This window comes from Dendropsophus ebraccatus, chromosome 5 (assembly GCF_027789765.1).
Source record: "Dendropsophus ebraccatus isolate aDenEbr1 chromosome 5, aDenEbr1.pat, whole genome shotgun sequence".
NCBI classification, from domain to species: domain Eukaryota; kingdom Metazoa; phylum Chordata; class Amphibia; order Anura; family Hylidae; genus Dendropsophus; species Dendropsophus ebraccatus.
In genome coordinates this window covers 38,261,201-38,278,188 of record NC_091458.1, presented here as the reverse complement: position 1 = coordinate 38,278,188, position 16,988 = coordinate 38,261,201, and the positions used below count along the sequence as shown (strand labels likewise).

The following is a 16,988-nucleotide window of genomic DNA, read 5'->3' as shown; positions in this document are numbered from 1 at the left end:
GTTTTGTCGTTGCTATTGCGTACGTTTCAGCTATGACTTATTACACCGAACAATGTGCGAACGATTCGCGAACAATCTAACGAATAAAATAGGTCTGAACTCTATTAAACGACCAACGATTTCTCGTTAGTCGTTTAATCGTTGTCTGCTATTACACGAAACGATTATCGTTTAAATCCGAACAATTTAACGATTTTTCGAAAGATAATCGCTCCGTGTAATATCACCCTTAGATAACAGAGCTTTCTGCAGGCTGTGTATCCCTCTACCTCTGTCTCACTTTTGTAGCCGACTCCTACTTCTAACATGCAACTTGAGCTTATGCAACATTTGTTAACAGTGTAGTGATAAAGCTGAATGGACTATATTATATATATTATGATCTACAGCACAGAACGCATCATTTTTATTCTTGCGGTTTGTTCTGCTTCTCAATCAGTAGCAACCAGAGTATGACATGTCCTGAGAAGGCTATCAAATTATAATGCAGAAAGTGCCAGAGGAGAATAGATCTTACCAGTCTGTATTCAGATTCACTGCAGTTAGCTTCTCCGCTTTGATTTACAAATATTTTTATGAGGGCAGCATCAGTGGTATAGCCGTATCCCAGTATAAACCTACATAAAAGGAGTTGTCCCGTTAAGAAAAACTATTTTATACACCTCAAAAAAATTCTCATGTAACAAGAGTGAGGTCCTCTGTTTAGAATCCTCATCTGTTGGGCAGAGTGAAGAGCGACTGCAGGGTCTCTGACTCTGTGGGACCTGCCCTGGATTACACAGACAACCCACTGCTTGATTGGGCACTGTATAAAGCTTTGCGGTGGTCCCCGATACAAGCAGCACTAGGTCGTTCTGTGAGTCGGCCAAGTCACAGAACGGCCGGGGTCAGTACTGTAGTACCGGCCGGATGAACTTAATTTATGTTGAATCGGGATACAGACGCATCCCAATTCACCATAGCACACAATGTAAAGTTCAATGACTAGCGGCTGCTCAAAACTGACATGTCAGTTTTTCTTGCAGCTGCTAGGGATCCCGTCTGGAGTGTATACTATGGGGGAGATTTATTAAACATGGTGTAAAGTGAAACTGGCTCAGTTGCCCCTAGCAACCAATCAGATTCCACCTTTCATTCCTCACAGACTCTTTTTGGAAAATGAAAGGTGGAATCTGATTGGTTGCTAGGGGCAACTGAGCCAGTTTCATTTTACACCATGTTTAATAAATCTCCCCCTATGCGTATACACTCCGTCCGGGATTCCGCTGATTTCAGCGCAATGCATATATAATGACGGCCGTTGTTGCAAATCGCAACAACGGCCATGATTAATTCAAAATATACATTGTGTGAATTTGGCTCTAGGCAGCAAGGTCCACTCGTCACTGCGTTGGGGACACAGAGAGTGGGGATAATGGGCAAATCAGGTGCGGTGCTGGTGTCTCAGAGCTCTCTTTGAACCTGCTACTTCGGGTAGAGAGTGTCTGTGATTGGTCTTGTATTTCTTCTGTGTATTTAGCTATCCTGATCCTCTGCCTTGTGATTTGCACCTAACATGCTATCCTGGTTTGACCCTTGCTTAGTTTTTACAACAAGAAAAAAAAGCTTGAGACTCACAGACTGTATAAAACACAACTGTGTACAGTTATGCTCAGAAGGGAGAGACCATGATACATGTCCCCCCAGAGCCAAATAGGCCGCAATGCCATGAAATATGGCTTCCCCTCACAAGGCTGCATAATACATATTGCAATGACATATTGTGCAAAAACTGTTGTAAACAAATGCAGATAGTTATAAAATTAATCATTGCTGCACTATTAACAACATGACCAAACATACAAATGGTGTGCAGAGAGGGATGACAGTCCCGACACCCTGCCCCAAAGGTCCCGTTAGCATGCTGCTTACTTCTTCTTGGTCTTATACTTTTTTTTTTCTTGTTGTGTATTATGTTTTTTTGTACACTCCATGTGCAAGGGATATAATCAGTGTCCGCCCATTGTCTTGGTGATTAATCCTTGCTTTGTTTTTGACTACTTTTTACTGGTTTGTGATTTTGTACTATGCTGCTACTATAGGGCCTTCTTATTTAAAGGGGTTATCCAGTGCTACAAAAACATGGCCACTTTTCCCCCTACTGTTGTCTCCAGTTCAGGTGAAGTTTGCAATTAAGCTCCAATTACTTCAATGGAACCGAGTTTCAAAACCCCACCCAAACTGGAGACAACAGTAGGGGGAAAGTGGCCATGTTTTTGTAGTGCTGGATAACCCCTTTAAGGCTCTATTTTTTTCTTTTTTCTCTGTGCCTTGGTAGGCTTTGTTGCACTCTATATCTTAAGGCCCTATTACACGAAATGATTAACGTCCGTATTCGGCCGATAATAGTCTGGTGATAGGGTCCATTTACACAGAAAGATTATCTGACAGATTATCTGCCAAAGATTTGAAGCCAAAGCCAAAAACAGATTATAAACAGACATCAGGTCATAAAGGAAAGCCTGAGATTTTTCCTTTTTTCAAATCCCTTCCTGGCTTTGGATAATCTAACAGATTATCTGCCAAAGATTTGAAGAGGAAAAATCTCAGGCTTTCCTTTATGACCTGATGTCTGTTTATACTTTGTTTCTGGCTTTGGCTTCAAATCTTTGGCAGATAATCTGTCAGATAATCTTTCTCTGTAAATGGACCCTAATAGAAGACAACGATCAGCCGACACGAATGATGTCGGCTGAACGTAGTCTGTTGTTATCTTTCAACATGTTGAAAGACAAGCGACTAAGGCTAGGTTCACACTGCGTTTTCAGCATCCGTTAAACTGATCCGTTTTTTGCAAAAAACGGATTGCAAAAAACGGATGCCTTTGTGTGCATCCGTTTTTGATCCGTTTTCCCATTGACTTCCATTATAAAAAATAGGATCAAAACAGATGCGTTGCCGGCATGTGTAATAGCGCCAGCAGCGAGTGGGGAATGAGGAGCAAGCGAATGCTGACCGCGCTCATTTGCTCCTCTCCATTGGGGCTTTACTTTATATAGAGCAGCATCAATGCTGAGCTGAAACTCTGGCTGTCGGGACATTATACTGCCGAGCAGGACATGGCTGTATAATACTACTCATGCATCACATACAAGAGAGAAAAAGACACAGAAAATTTCTTAATGATAACAGCGGAAAGAAGATGGTAGTCTGTTCATACTACCAGATACTTTAATGGACTGTGGTGTAATGAAGTCTGGTGGTAGATTTAACACGCAGAAAGACTGTCAAAATTGGATCAAATATTTTTTAAATAGCATCTCACTTGGGAAATTCTGCTTTTCAGATTAGCTGGGTTATAAGTAGCCATATGGGAAACAGTCGATAGAACATCATGATATAACATTATCAGCCTGGAAAAGGATGCTAAGTCATTAAGGCTTGGGGACTCACAGGAATTACAGTGGGAACCATTGTCTACTAATGAAAAATACCAGGTCAGTATTCCAATATTGAACAAACTGCCAAAATAACTCCACTGGCATAGTGACAACTCAAAGAAGTAACCAAACATCCAAGGAACTGCATGTCTATTTAGCCTTATACAATACCTCACAATTAAAATTAAAAAAAATGGTAAGGAAGAGACACACACACACAAAAAAGATGACCAATATGGAAAAGAATTTAGATTAAATAAAAAAAGTGGAAAAAAAGTGGAACTATATTAAGAAAATAGGTTTTGTAAGTCTGGTGTTACCCTATATATCTCTATTGCACACCCTCTGAAGCACCAGCAGCATAGAGAACAAGATAGAGCAGTGCTGAGTTGGTGACAATGCCAATTTATATCAGTCGTATTCTGGTCGATAACAGCAAGTGCCAGCACTAAAATTCCTTATAAGCAGGATAATTGGTTCTGACTGCTATTACTCAATTATATGACTTCCAGATTCAGACTGTAGCTTAATTAACACTAAAAAGCATCAGCATCCAGCTGATTAATGGCCAATACCTGAGAATATACCGTCAGAAATAAATTTTGCTTTTTTATCTTGCTTGTCATGACACATTCGTGTTGTTCGGCGTTCTTGTATATTCACTGGCGCCACTTTAACTGATTATACTGTAAATAGTTTGTGTCAGTAACTGATTATATTGTGAAGGGTTTGTGTCAGTAACTGATTATATTGTGAACAGTTTGTACTAACTAAGTGTATGTCTAATACTGGGGCTGATAGCCCCTCCGGCTGTAATATTTCAGAGCCATCTAGTGAACTCCCCTGCTGCCCCAATACATGAATTAGACAAAGACTATTGATCATTTTACGACTGGACACGAAAGCAGACCAGTACCTGGTAAAGAAGTTGATATGGTCAAAATATGGAGCAAATAAGGCGGCTTAGTTGTTTATGTGGTCTTTCGATTACATCATAGCCGGCCGCACACCGCCTGTTTATAGAAAGATGTGTGGCTGACTAATGATGTAGGGCTGCACGTGCCAGCAATCAAACAAACAAATGCTTGTTCCTAGTCTTATTGGCTTGACAGGTTGACTATTGCCCCGTGTATAAGCCCCCTGTGTAAAAGACCGTCCTGATAGATCTTTATTTCAGTACAATTATTGAGCTGCCCCGATTCTCCCTTGCGCAGTCTGTCAGGAAGAAAGTAAGAGCAATTGCTGCAATAAGTTTTGTGATAAACACACTACAGCTTTAGACACCGAGGGACCTCTGTAGTGGATTAAGCCATGTATTATTCCCTTCACGTACAGAGTACGTCTATATCCCCGGCTTCGCTGCCTAGTCATTGCTAAGCTTGTGGTTTGATCATGACTGCGGGCAATTAAAAGCCACATTTACTGAAGCACCGACACCTATTTCAACGGGACAAACTGGCTTCTTCTTGAGGCACCGTGTACATTTTTTAGATGATCGTATCCGAAAGTGGCACAGGATGAGGTTAGAAGAAGACAAGAGTCCATAAAGGTTACCTAATGTATGTGTTGATCCAGAGAATGTGAAAAAAAAAAACTTGGCTTTTTTCTCTTTCGGGTTTGAAACGCATCCGACTTTTTATGCATTTGTGCAATGAAATTTTATACATGTGCTTCACAGATCCTGCTATTTTCTATGCCTGGGGTAGGCACTTTTTTCACTGTAGTACTATACCCAGCCTGTCGCCTGTGCTGGGATAATCACAGAAAGCAGCTGAAATTGAAATTCTCATTGTTTCCTTTACAATCCGTAAATCCAAGCAAGTTATTCATCTGCTTTCCAGTTTCAGCTAGTTTTTAACCACATCTCCTTCTCTTATACCCAGATATACTTGTATGATGGCTCAGCTGCAAAGTTTCTTCCAATTGCCACCATGATACCACATTCTTCATCACGGGTGTGACAGAGAAAAGTTATGCCTTTCTGTTTTCTTTTTGCTTCTGTCATGCAGTATATCACCTCTCCTGAAGTTTAGTTTACGTGTTCAGATATGATCAAAGTTTCACCATCTCTTTAACCCATCTCTCTATTTTTCAGGATCCTGTGGCACGGCCAATGTTTGCTGTGTTAAGGCCCTATTCCACTGAACTTTTTTGAACGATTATCGTTCATAAAATCGTTCAAACGACCGCTCGTTAACAATATTCGTTCTGTGGAATAGCTGTAAACTAGCGAACGACAACAGCGAAATCAACATTGAGTCGTTCACTATTTTTTTTCAACATGTCGAAAAAAGATCGTTGGTCTTTCAACAATAATTCGCTAATCTTTTCGTTGAATAAAAAATCTTCCAGTCGTTCTTGAAATGTCTACCTACATTTCCCCACGTTTTAAACAACCATGTAACGATGTGACGACTACAAAAAAATTGTTACACTACAGATATCGTTCACGTTCCCACACGTATTATGTGTTATCGTTCGCTTAAAAAAATCGTTAAGTGCTCGTTAACGATAACGATAATCGTTCCTTGAAATAGGGCTATTAGAATCCTTGATATGCTAGGTGAGGTTCTTAAAGGGGTTCTCCGGCAGGGGGGCACTTTTTTGGGGGGACCGGGAGGAGGTGGCTGAAATAAAAGACGTCCACTTACCTCCCCGGTTCCAGCGGCGTGTCCCGCATCACGGCGCTCCGGTCCCCGGCCGCTTCCGGGTGTCTGACGCCGCCCGAGACGCTACGTCTCAGGGCCGCTCAGCCACTCAGTGAAGGAGGCGGGATCCGAGCGGGCTTCAAACGGATCCCGCCTCCTTCACTGAGTGGCTGAGCGGACCTGAGACGTCACGTCTCGGGCCCGCGTCAAACACCCGGAAGCGGCCGGGAATCGGGGACCGGAGCGCCGTGATGCGGGACCCGCTGCTGGAACCGGGGAGGTAAGTGGACCTCTTTTATTTCAGCCACCTCCTCCCCGGTCCCCCCCAAAAAGTGCCCCCCCCCGCCGGAGCACCCCTTTAACAAAGAGAACTGCTACCGACCACATTCACTGTGTGGTGCAGGCCCTGACAGCTGTCAGTACCCCATTGATCTGTACTGTTTCTGCGCAATCTGAGAAACTCACCTCCACCTGATTCTAATATACAGTATTTATGGTAATATAAAAAAAAGGAAGTTTGGTTACTGTGGATCGATGTTCATTTTAGATTTTACTAGTCTGTAATCCGATGACCCACAGATTTACAATATAATCAGCTTATTATTAACACAAACTGCTCACAATATAATAGTGATAACAGGTTAAGACTCACCAGTAAATAAACAATACCGTGGCATGAGTGCGTCAGGAAAACATAAAATAATAAAGGAACAATAAGTCTTCTCGGGTATCAGCCAGCAATGAATCTAAAAACTGCTAATGGCCGGCTGGGTGCGGGCGCTGATGCTACGCCCTGAATCTGTCAGACGCATATATGAGTAACATCAGATAGCAACTGTTTGTGCGGGATACAGCTGAGGTAAATGAGACAATAGAAAATGAAGAGAGGAGACAATAGAGGGAGATGTCCTAACGAAAACAACATAAATGAATGAGAGAAGCCTTTACTAAGGAGGAGTTCCTGAAATAAAAATGATATCTAAGACATATTACAAAGCTGCCCCCTTTATCATTATCCCACTGTTCCTTACACTATATCCCTACTGCACACAGCAGAATAGACAGGACAACACACAGGCCCCATTCACATATATCAGGTAGTCCAGCTCTTATTTCTTCCGGTGCAGTAGCAAAGCGCCGCAAGAAAACTGACACATAAAGCGATCCCATTCATTTAAATGCGACAGTTCAGAATAACCAGCAGGGGAGCACATTTTGCACAATCCCACCGTTCGTCCTGTCAAACAACTGACGGATCATGGATAAAAAGGATAGAAAGTCTGATGAGAACTGCTGCATTTTTGCCATCAGCCATTGCATCAATTTTTATCAGTTTCTGGTAAAATTCTTATCACCTGATGTATGTAAACTCAGCAACACAGGTCTGATAGTTTGTGTTGTCTTGTAGTGTAACTTTATGGGTTTTATATACAAGTTTACAGTCCTAAATACCAAAATGATGTTTCCTTATTAAAAGTCTATTGGGCACTGTATGTTTTGTCATCAAATTCAGAACATACTAAGCAATATACAAAGGTCGCTGTGGGGTGGCTCTTTTAATAGCATCTAAAATTCTAATTTTATCTATTTTATTATGCATGCTGTAGTAAAATGTACTTTCAGAAGCTTGGAAGCTGTCTTCTCCCGCAAGCACTAAACAAGCTCTGAGGCTGATGGGAGACGACAGCTTCAATGCTTGGGCGACATGTCCTTGCCAAAAAAGAAGTTATAATGCAGTTATAATGGAGGGGGGCCATACTGTAATGGGCCCTTACAGCCCAGGGAAAGCCTTCCTGGGCATGATACACTTTGCATATTAATAAAAATTGTATACAATTAAATGACCTGTCTGCACGTGGGTTTACTTTAGTAGGCAAATCCATGCTGACAGGTCATCTTCAACAGGACATTCAGTATCTATTTTAGTGCTCCCTTCTCTTCTACGTATACAAATGAACTGTGTACTGAATTAACTTTTTTTTCTCTCGAAGTTCTACAAATATTTGTTTTTATCACAAAATATAGGAGTCTTATCTTTTTTATTTCTTTAGTAAATGCATGTCATCAGTTTATAGGTCGGGAAGGGGAATGTATAATGTTCCCTATGATGCTGCAGATACTGTACCTTCCTTCATACAGCAATAAAGGTAAACTAAAATTGTGTCTCCTGATAACTACAACTACGAGAGCTTACCACATCACAATTAATAATTTTGGGTGCTGATGAGACTCCCAGTGAAGGCCCAGGGGCGTAGCTAGGATCCACAGGGCCCCATAGCAAAAAAAAAAAAAAATTAAGCACCCCCTCCCCTATGCACAACACACTATATGGCCAAAAAATAAAATCTCTTGTGGCCAGAGGCAGAATCCTGGCTGCAGCTGCAAGAGTGACTGGCAGAGCAGAGAGCCAATGGCTGCTTGCTCTGTCAGTCCACTGTTTTACCTATAAGGGCCCATTAGGAGCCCTTATGGTTAAATTTATAGGTGCAGGAGCAGACCGCCTTCTGTACTGCAGTGTGTAAGTGACCCAATGTTCAGAAGACAAGGAGATATCTGCTTTACTGCTGGTACACTGATAACCCCTGACCTCTGCATGGAGCTCTGCACATTTTCCTGCTTGATTGAGCAGCCGGAAAACAGAGGTCCGAGGTTATCAGAAGAGATCTCTTTGTCTTTTGCTTGTTAACCCTTTTTTTTTGTTGCAGGATGTAAGTAAACATTGGGTCACTTACACGCTGCAGTACATAAAGGGTTAAGCAAAAGGACACACGCTCTTACCATCTCCTCTGGGCCCCCCTCCTGCACGGGCCCGATAGCAATTGCCTACCCTGCCTCTATGGTAGCTACACCACTGTCAGGGCCGTATTTACCACTAGGCACTGGTGGTCCGGTGCCTAAGGCAGCACCTTGCAGGGGGGCAGCACCAGGGACCAGGGGGAAGGAAACAACTTTTTTAAAAAAAATTTTAAGTCTCCCACCTCCCATTCAGACGTGCCAGTAAATCTGGTGTCTTATCAAGTGGGAAGGGGTGAAATTGTTCAGGTCTAGTATGGGTGTTATCCAGTCACAGTATGGCGGTATTGGTAAGGTCTGGTGTGGCTGTGTGAAATGTGACGCCTGGAGCTATTACCTAATAATCTACCAATCCTGTGGTGAGAATTCTATCAGACAATATGCAGACGGCTCTAATCATTGTTTCAATGTGAAAATCTGTTTATGTTTTAAGTGGTTAAAAAATATGAAAACCGCCATTCAGACAATGTTTCTACATGTAAAGAAATGCATGTGACTGAAACCACGCTCCTCAAGACGGGGCGTCTTCAGTAGAGATGATCGAACAGAGCCAAGGTTCATGCTATGCAATGGTATAGCATTGACCAGTCTTAGTAATGTAATGACAGAATGTAATAGTCTACTAGAGGGAGAGGGACTTAAAAAGTTTTTTAAGCGACTCTGTACCCACAATCTGCGCCCCCCCCCCCCCCCCCTCTCCCGAAACCACTTGTACCATCAGATAGCTGCTTTTAATCCAAGATTAGAGATGAGCGAACTGGGTTCGGGTTCAAGTCCATCCGAACCCGAACGATCAGCATTTGATTAACGGGGACTGCTGAAGTTGGATAAAGCTCTAAGGTTGTCTGGAAAACATGGATACAGCCAATGACTATATCCATGTTTTCCACATAGCCTTAGGGCTTTATCCAAGTTCAGCAGCCACCGCTAATCAAATGCCGAAAGTTCGGGTTCGGATGGACTCGAGCATGCTCCAGGTTCGCTCATCTCTATCCAAGATCTGTCCTGGGGTCTGTTTGTCAGGTGATGCAGTTATTATCCTAAAAACAACTTTTAAACGTGCAGCCCTGTGTCAAATTGGTTTGGCCTAGAGTGTCTGTGCCCTAGGCCTGCAACGCCTCTCCATCCCTCTTCCCTGCCCTCTATCATTAGGCATGCACCAGGCAGGATTTCTCCTAATCATTACTTGTCTGAACGCTGCACATGTGCTGTATCGTTAGGGCACGTGCAGTATTTAGACAAGTGGTGAATAGGAGAAATTCTGCCCAGGGGCGTTCCTAATGATAAGGAGGGACAGAGAGGCGGTGCAAGCCTTTAGACCACGCCAATTTAAAACAGGGCTGCAAGTTTAAAAGTTGGTTTTTAGGGCAATAACTGCATAAATTACCAAAAAGACCTAATAACAGACCTTAGATTAAAAGAAGCTATCTGACGTCACAAGCGGTTGGGGGGGGGGGGGGGCCCCCCCCAGACTGTGGGTATAGTCGCTTTAAGAAAAAAAAATGTAAAAAAAAATATGAAAATATATTTAAAAAGACAAACAAACAAGAATGCAAATATGAAAATTGGTCTGGTTCTTAAGGGCAAAATCCACTGTGTCCTTAAGGGGTTAATACTTCCCTATACCAACATTTGTTTTTGGAACTTTTCAAAAATACCTAACGCATCAGTTTGAAATAAAGATTTGCAGAACAGAACACAATCCTGAAAGCCTGCTGCTTATCCTTAAAATGCAGAACCATTTTTTACTCCATAAGCCCCACTTCCCTAGGCAGTATGTTAAATCACTACGGCAAATACTCTATTTTGTGGACACGTTACCAGTACAAAATAAGTATTATTTAGGTACAATGCACAAATTTTACTTCCTGTGCAATTATATATTCTGCGATGTAGACAGATTTATATTCTAACAATTTAAAGAAAAAAAAGTGTTTTTGTTTTTTTGGTAAAATAAGTTGGTAGGAGTGGATGTGATTTGTATAGACGGTTATAGGTTAGAATGAATGGCCAGATAGCTGCTTTTAATCCAAGATCTTTCCTGGGGATCCAGATTCCAAGATTTAAACCTGCAGCGCTGTTTCAAATTGGTGTGGCCTATAGGGTCTGTGTCCTAGGCCTGCGACACCTCTCCATTAGTCCTCCCCACCCTATTTAATATTTGGAATACCCCTAGAACAGAGATGTCAAACACAGGCCCCCCCCCCCCCCAGCTGTTTTTAAAACTAAAATTCTCATCATGCCTGGACATTTAAAGCTAAAGCTTTGACTGTCATTGTGAAAAAAAATCAATAATAACCCGAGGGCTGGACTCCAGATCACACCAAAAATCCAAGTCAAATATAATTAACAGGCAGATCCAAATTTACAGGGATTCCAAAAATTTCATCACTCCCAATGATGCCTGGCCATGCCCCTAAAGAAACAGAAGACTGCGTCCTGCTGTATCTTCTGCCAAATCTTGCACAGGGTACCAGTGAGTTCCTGGACAATCGGTTGCGTTATTTGGTGGCTTCGGATGTACCAGAGAATCTCAGTCAATGTCTGTCAGGCCACTACACAATGACCTCCATGGGCAACAACTGTGCATGGCTCTGACCAAACTGTCAGAAACAGACTTGAGGAGTGTGGCATGACAACCAGGCAGGTCTGCTATTGGCATCCCATTGTTTTCACAGATGAAAGCAGGTAGCACTGAGCATGTGACAGTCTGGAGATGCCACAGTCAAAAATATAAGGCCTACAAAGGAATGACAGTATTTTCCCTTCCCTTTTTCTATTTAATATTTTTAAAAAAAGGTACTTTCCTCCAAATCATCACGTAGCTGAGCGGCCAGGAAATAATTCCGAACATCTGGGATGCATATGTAAGCTGTAGCCAATTTCAGGAGTGTAACAGACAAGCAGAAATAGGATAGAAAGATTTGAACCTTTTTCTTTGTTTTGGACCTGGTTGAGGCTAAAAAACCCTGACCAAATACAAATTTTCAAATTCATTTAAATGTTTCGTGCGATTTAAAATTCAGCTCAAAATTGATTGACAAATTTAGTTTTCAGTGACTGCTGACAGGTAATATTATTTTCAATTAAATAATTCACAAAAAGGAAAGGTTTTCAACTTCCGATATGTAATTTCAGTGTTCCTATAATTTTTTTGAGCTGTGTGTTTGTTAGAAGAGGCAGCTATGGAATAAAATTACTTTTTTTAATGTCAGAATCTCACAGAGATGAACACTTTGAAAAAGTTGTGTAACTCTTGAAGAGTTCATAATTAGTAATCACATAATGAGGTAGAAGTACATCCCTGGTGTCCGCTTTGCCAAAAATGTAAACCAATGGGCGCTTTTGTAATCATTATAACAACTGCATCTCTCAGACAGATTGAAAACAGCAGCAAATGATGATAGTGTTCTTCACAGGCCCAATATATCCTCAAAGTTCAAGTGAAAAACTTTAAAAGATTTCTTTGTATTAGCTTAAACCATTTCATGATCCTAACCAAGAAGAATAATTCCGGTCTACCGTAATTTTTACATTTTTAACATCAATCTTAGGGGTTGTCTAATAAGGACTATCAAACCTATAAGACTTGGGCATATTAAAAGATAAAACAGAAAAAATACTTCGGCAGCGGCAAGTCTCTGTCAGAAAATAATTCTGGATACACTTAAAAACCAAAACTAAGACACTTAAAATTGGTGACTGGCAGACCTCCACCACTCACTACAGTACAACGCCCAGTATTAGCTCGTAGTTAGTTCAGCTGGGATCGCTACACCCTCTGGATCCTTGAAACTGTCTCCGGTATGGAGTATGGAAACTGTTCTCCAGAAAAGGCAAACTAAGGAGTGATATCAGTGTTCCGGGCGACGGGGGGGGGAGTAGGTCCATCTCCTCTCCGAGGAGTTAAATTATATGCAATATTCCATGCTTTAGAATCGGTATTAAGAAAAAGAGATCGCTCCCCATTTTTCTGGCTTTTTATTGCTTTTTTTCTCTACATTTTTGGGGGATATTAAAAGAAGACACCCCTTCTGTAAGCAAAAAAAAAAAAAAGAGAGCTATGTACCTGTAAGTGGTTCCTGTTCTGAAAGATTCATGTTGACTTGTTATTACATTAATGGTGATTCACCTGAATAACCACCATATAATACATACATTTCCCAGCCTAAATGGTCCAGGGAGGTAGAAGTGGATCTTATCAGTTAAACCCATTTGAACTAACAGTTAAAGTCCAGCTATTTGAAACATTTTTCCATCAAGCAGGGGGCAACACCACTCCTGGTGCCATAACAGCACTAGAGTGCCACTCCGGGACCCCGGCTGGGCTCTGAGATCTCCTGCACTGCCGTCGTCACAACCTGGTTGATGACTGCCCTCTCAGCCAGTCAGTGACTGGGATGGGACATCACTGCAGTCACTGATTGGCTGAACATGCAATCCATCAGCTGGGACGGCATTTTTCCCCAGAGTTGTGGGGCTCATCAAGGTAAATATTTTTGCAAATACATTTATTTAGCAAACTTGCCCAAATTTCCTGATACGCTGCACTTTCCCTCCCATTGTAAACAGCCCCTGGTTGTCTGTGTTACCGACCACCACTCTACTCTGAAAGCAGTGGTCTAGTGGGTGTATATATAACTATACAAAAACAAACACACACACACCCTACAGATACATCAGTCTAACCACTGCTTTTTGAGTACAGCAGTTAATGCAATGCAGACTTTGTTAAAGCGTTACTGTCTTTTTTTTTTTTTGCAGAAATCAGTAGCATAAGTGATTTTAAGAAACTCTATAATATACTTTTTTGCCTAATAAAACCTCTTTCTGAACTCAAAAAGCAATCTCCAAGCCCCCTCCACACACACACACACACTTCTTACCTGTGCATTATCAGGCAAATCTGTATTCATTACAGAGAAGCCAGTGAAGACGGGTTCTGCTGTGTCCATTATATCCTATATAAGGGGGAGGGGCCAAGGGAGATGAGTGAGCAGGAAGAGGGGACATGAAGGTCAGCTGTTTGTAGACTCTCTGGGCACCTAAAACACCCGATTCAGGGTCAGAAAGGTCAGTGCTTATCTAGGAACTTGCTAAGAGAAGATTGCAGGGTGTTGTGCTGTGCAGGACTGCTCCGTGCTCCCTCACTCCTCTCAGCCCCTCCCCTCTCTATAGAGCATAATGGACAGAGAAATCCTGCTTCTTCTGAAGTGAGAGGGGAGCTAGAAAAAAGCTTTTTCAGTACAGAAGGAAACTCTTTTGGTAAATAAAACCTATTACAGCGTTTCTTAAAATCGCTTGTACTATAGATTTTTATTGTTTTCAGAAAATGACTCTGAAATGACAGTTATGCCTTAAAGTTGGTCCAATGTTATGTTATACAGCAGTATAGAAGAGCCTTTGTGTGTGTGTATAATTCTAGGGGGATAAGGAAAAAAAAAGATATAGAGTATGAAAGCATTACAGTGTCTAGTCCACAGACGACTACCACATACACATTATAATATAGTCAATGAGTTTCGTGTGACACTTACTATGGTATGACGGGCAAAACAGTCCATGCACCCTCGTTTTCAGCAACTTCATGAAGGAGCAGCACTTCGGGTGATTTCTGAAAAGTAGACATATTTATGAATAAGTTACATGTTACCAAACTAGAGAAAACAGCACCTGGGAGTCCAGCCAATTAGTTTAGTAAAAAAGGATAATTCATTCAAATAAATATCGATCAGAATTTTCCAGTGTAACTCATACTTATTTTTATTCCTTCAGAACAATGTTTTCAGAATACGCCCCAAACTACGTTCTATAATATCATACAGTACAGTTCATTATACTGTAAATTATATACTACAGCTAAAGCTTTGGCTGTCCAGGCATGATGGGAATTGTAGTTTTGCCACAGCTGAAGGAGAGCAGGTTCAGCATCCCTGCCCTAGTTCATACTGGCCAACAAGGAACTGAACAGGACAAGTTTTGTTCAGGCATCCTCTGTGTAAAAAAACTAAACCCAACAGTCCTTTTACGGCATATTATATATATATATATATATATATATATATATATATTTTATTTATTTTTTTATTATTTTTTTTTTTCCCCATGAATCTTTCTGTCTGGCTCTGCTGTGTGCCAGCGATTGCAGAGTGTAACTGATATAGACAGTAGTCTATAAGTCATTGCATATATAGGCATGGGCAAGTAAAAGATACGCTAATGCTAGGCACCTCGTAATTGCTCCGCTATTACGTATTTTACAATTTGCATTGAAAAGTACGCTTATACTGTACGTTTGTTATTTGTTCATGAATGCTCGGCGAACATGAATCGATCACAATCACTTTTTTATGGTCGGGATCCAAACAGGACATCGGGACGCTTGCTCATCACTAATTATGATACAGGAGGATGAGGTAATTTCCTTATCCCTAACATAATCATAACCAAGTTTACTGCTTTCAATGCAAAACTAATGAAACTGGTCAGACTAGGGTGCCTGGTTAAATCTTGAAAACAATAACTGTTTTCTATGACCCAAAATATATATGTAAAATAATAATTTTTAAATAAATATGAATATTCTGCACATTAATCTGCGATAGATCCCCACAATTATTTGTTTTTCCTAGGCATAAAAACGAAGGCCCTCGTAAGCTCTGGTTAACCATATAATTTTCCTATGAATACATACATTTCTTTTTTTTTTTATTCTAAATTTTATTCAATTTTTTCCAACTGTTACAAAGAACAGAGAAAAACAGAGAAATGAGTTAGCGTCACACACAATGGGCGCCGAGGCACCCGCAGAGATACATTGGTGCATATGCAAGTCCTGCATCACCAGAACGGGCCGAATAAATACATTTCTTATACTTTTGCTTTCAGTGGCCTTAAATTGTTGTTTCCAAATATTAAATATAAATATTATCCAGCAGATACTTGTTCTACATTAATGCACACACAGTATATATGTTTCTAACCATGGGGTGAGCACGGTTGCACAGCTGAACTACTGCTTCATGTCAAGTGCATTTATTGAGCCTCATTGACTTTTTTTTGCAGGTTGTAATAACTGCCTCTTAAATGGGCCAAGCCACTGCTCTATTACCTTTCTGTACAAAAACACATTAGGAGCGTGGTAGGCACTGAGAGATTCGCTTCACGGTCACGTTGATTTTTCGCAGAGTAGAACATAGATATATTACCAGCCTGGCTTCTTGTAATACTCGATTTCTTCCTAATTAGACACATTATTTGATGGGTTATTGCGAAAACAACATTGACATTTTATAAATGCCCCCCTTATATATTATTTATATGGGTTTTTTAAGGAAATGTGTCACCTACAATGTGTTTTTCCTGATCAGAGCCAGGTACTGAAACATATTTGTTTTTTCTGATCAAAATATTTTGTACTTTTCTTCTAGTGCATTATGCTATGGAGGCAGCCATCTTGCCTGAGCTATTCTAAAAGTCCAGCAAAATAAATACACTGCCGGCAGGGGATGGGGGGAGCATAATAAAGAGCCTATGCTCATGGGCTTCCAGACCCCGCCGGATGTCATCTTATCTTCATTTCTAAGGGTTCTATTACACTGAGCGATTTTTAACGATTAACGACTAACGCTAAACGATCGCAAACGAGATTTTTTATTGTTAACCTGAAATCGTTTACCATATTACACAGAACGATAATCGTTTGTTACGATCGTTACTATGATCGTTTATTCCTTCCGATCCCAGAAAAACAATGAACAGTGTGCAATTACACTGAACGATTAGTGAAAAAACGCGGAACTTGAGCGAACGAACGTGGAATTACGCCGAACGATTAGCGAACAATTAACGATAATTTTAGGTTTTCTAAAACCTTAATAAATGATCAACGACATACGAACAATTTTTCGATCGTTGTCTGCAATTACACAGAACGATTATTGTTTAAATTTGAATGATTTAATGATTTTTTGCACGATAATCGTCCCGTGTAATAGGGCCCTTAGTATGTCACGACTCGGCAGGAAAGGGTAGCCGGTACAGCCAGTCAGTTACTGCAGCGGTGTCCCATCCCAGTCACTAGCTGGCTGCACAGGTCATCCATCAGCCAAGTCATGACGTAGCAGGG

General features: G+C 41.1%; 1 protein-coding gene across 1 annotated transcript in view; it reads right to left on the bottom strand.

Annotated features, from left to right (window-relative positions):
• The window catches only part of B3GLCT (beta 3-glucosyltransferase), a 267,570-nt gene that overhangs the window by 85,553 nt on the left and 165,029 nt on the right, over positions 1 to 16,988 (bottom strand). Inside the window, exon 5 of the mRNA XM_069969884.1 lies at positions 14,398 to 14,474. Within this exon, the coding sequence (XP_069825985.1) occupies positions 14,398 to 14,474 (77 nt within the window). The remainder of the gene's footprint in view (positions 1 to 14,397; positions 14,475 to 16,988) is intronic.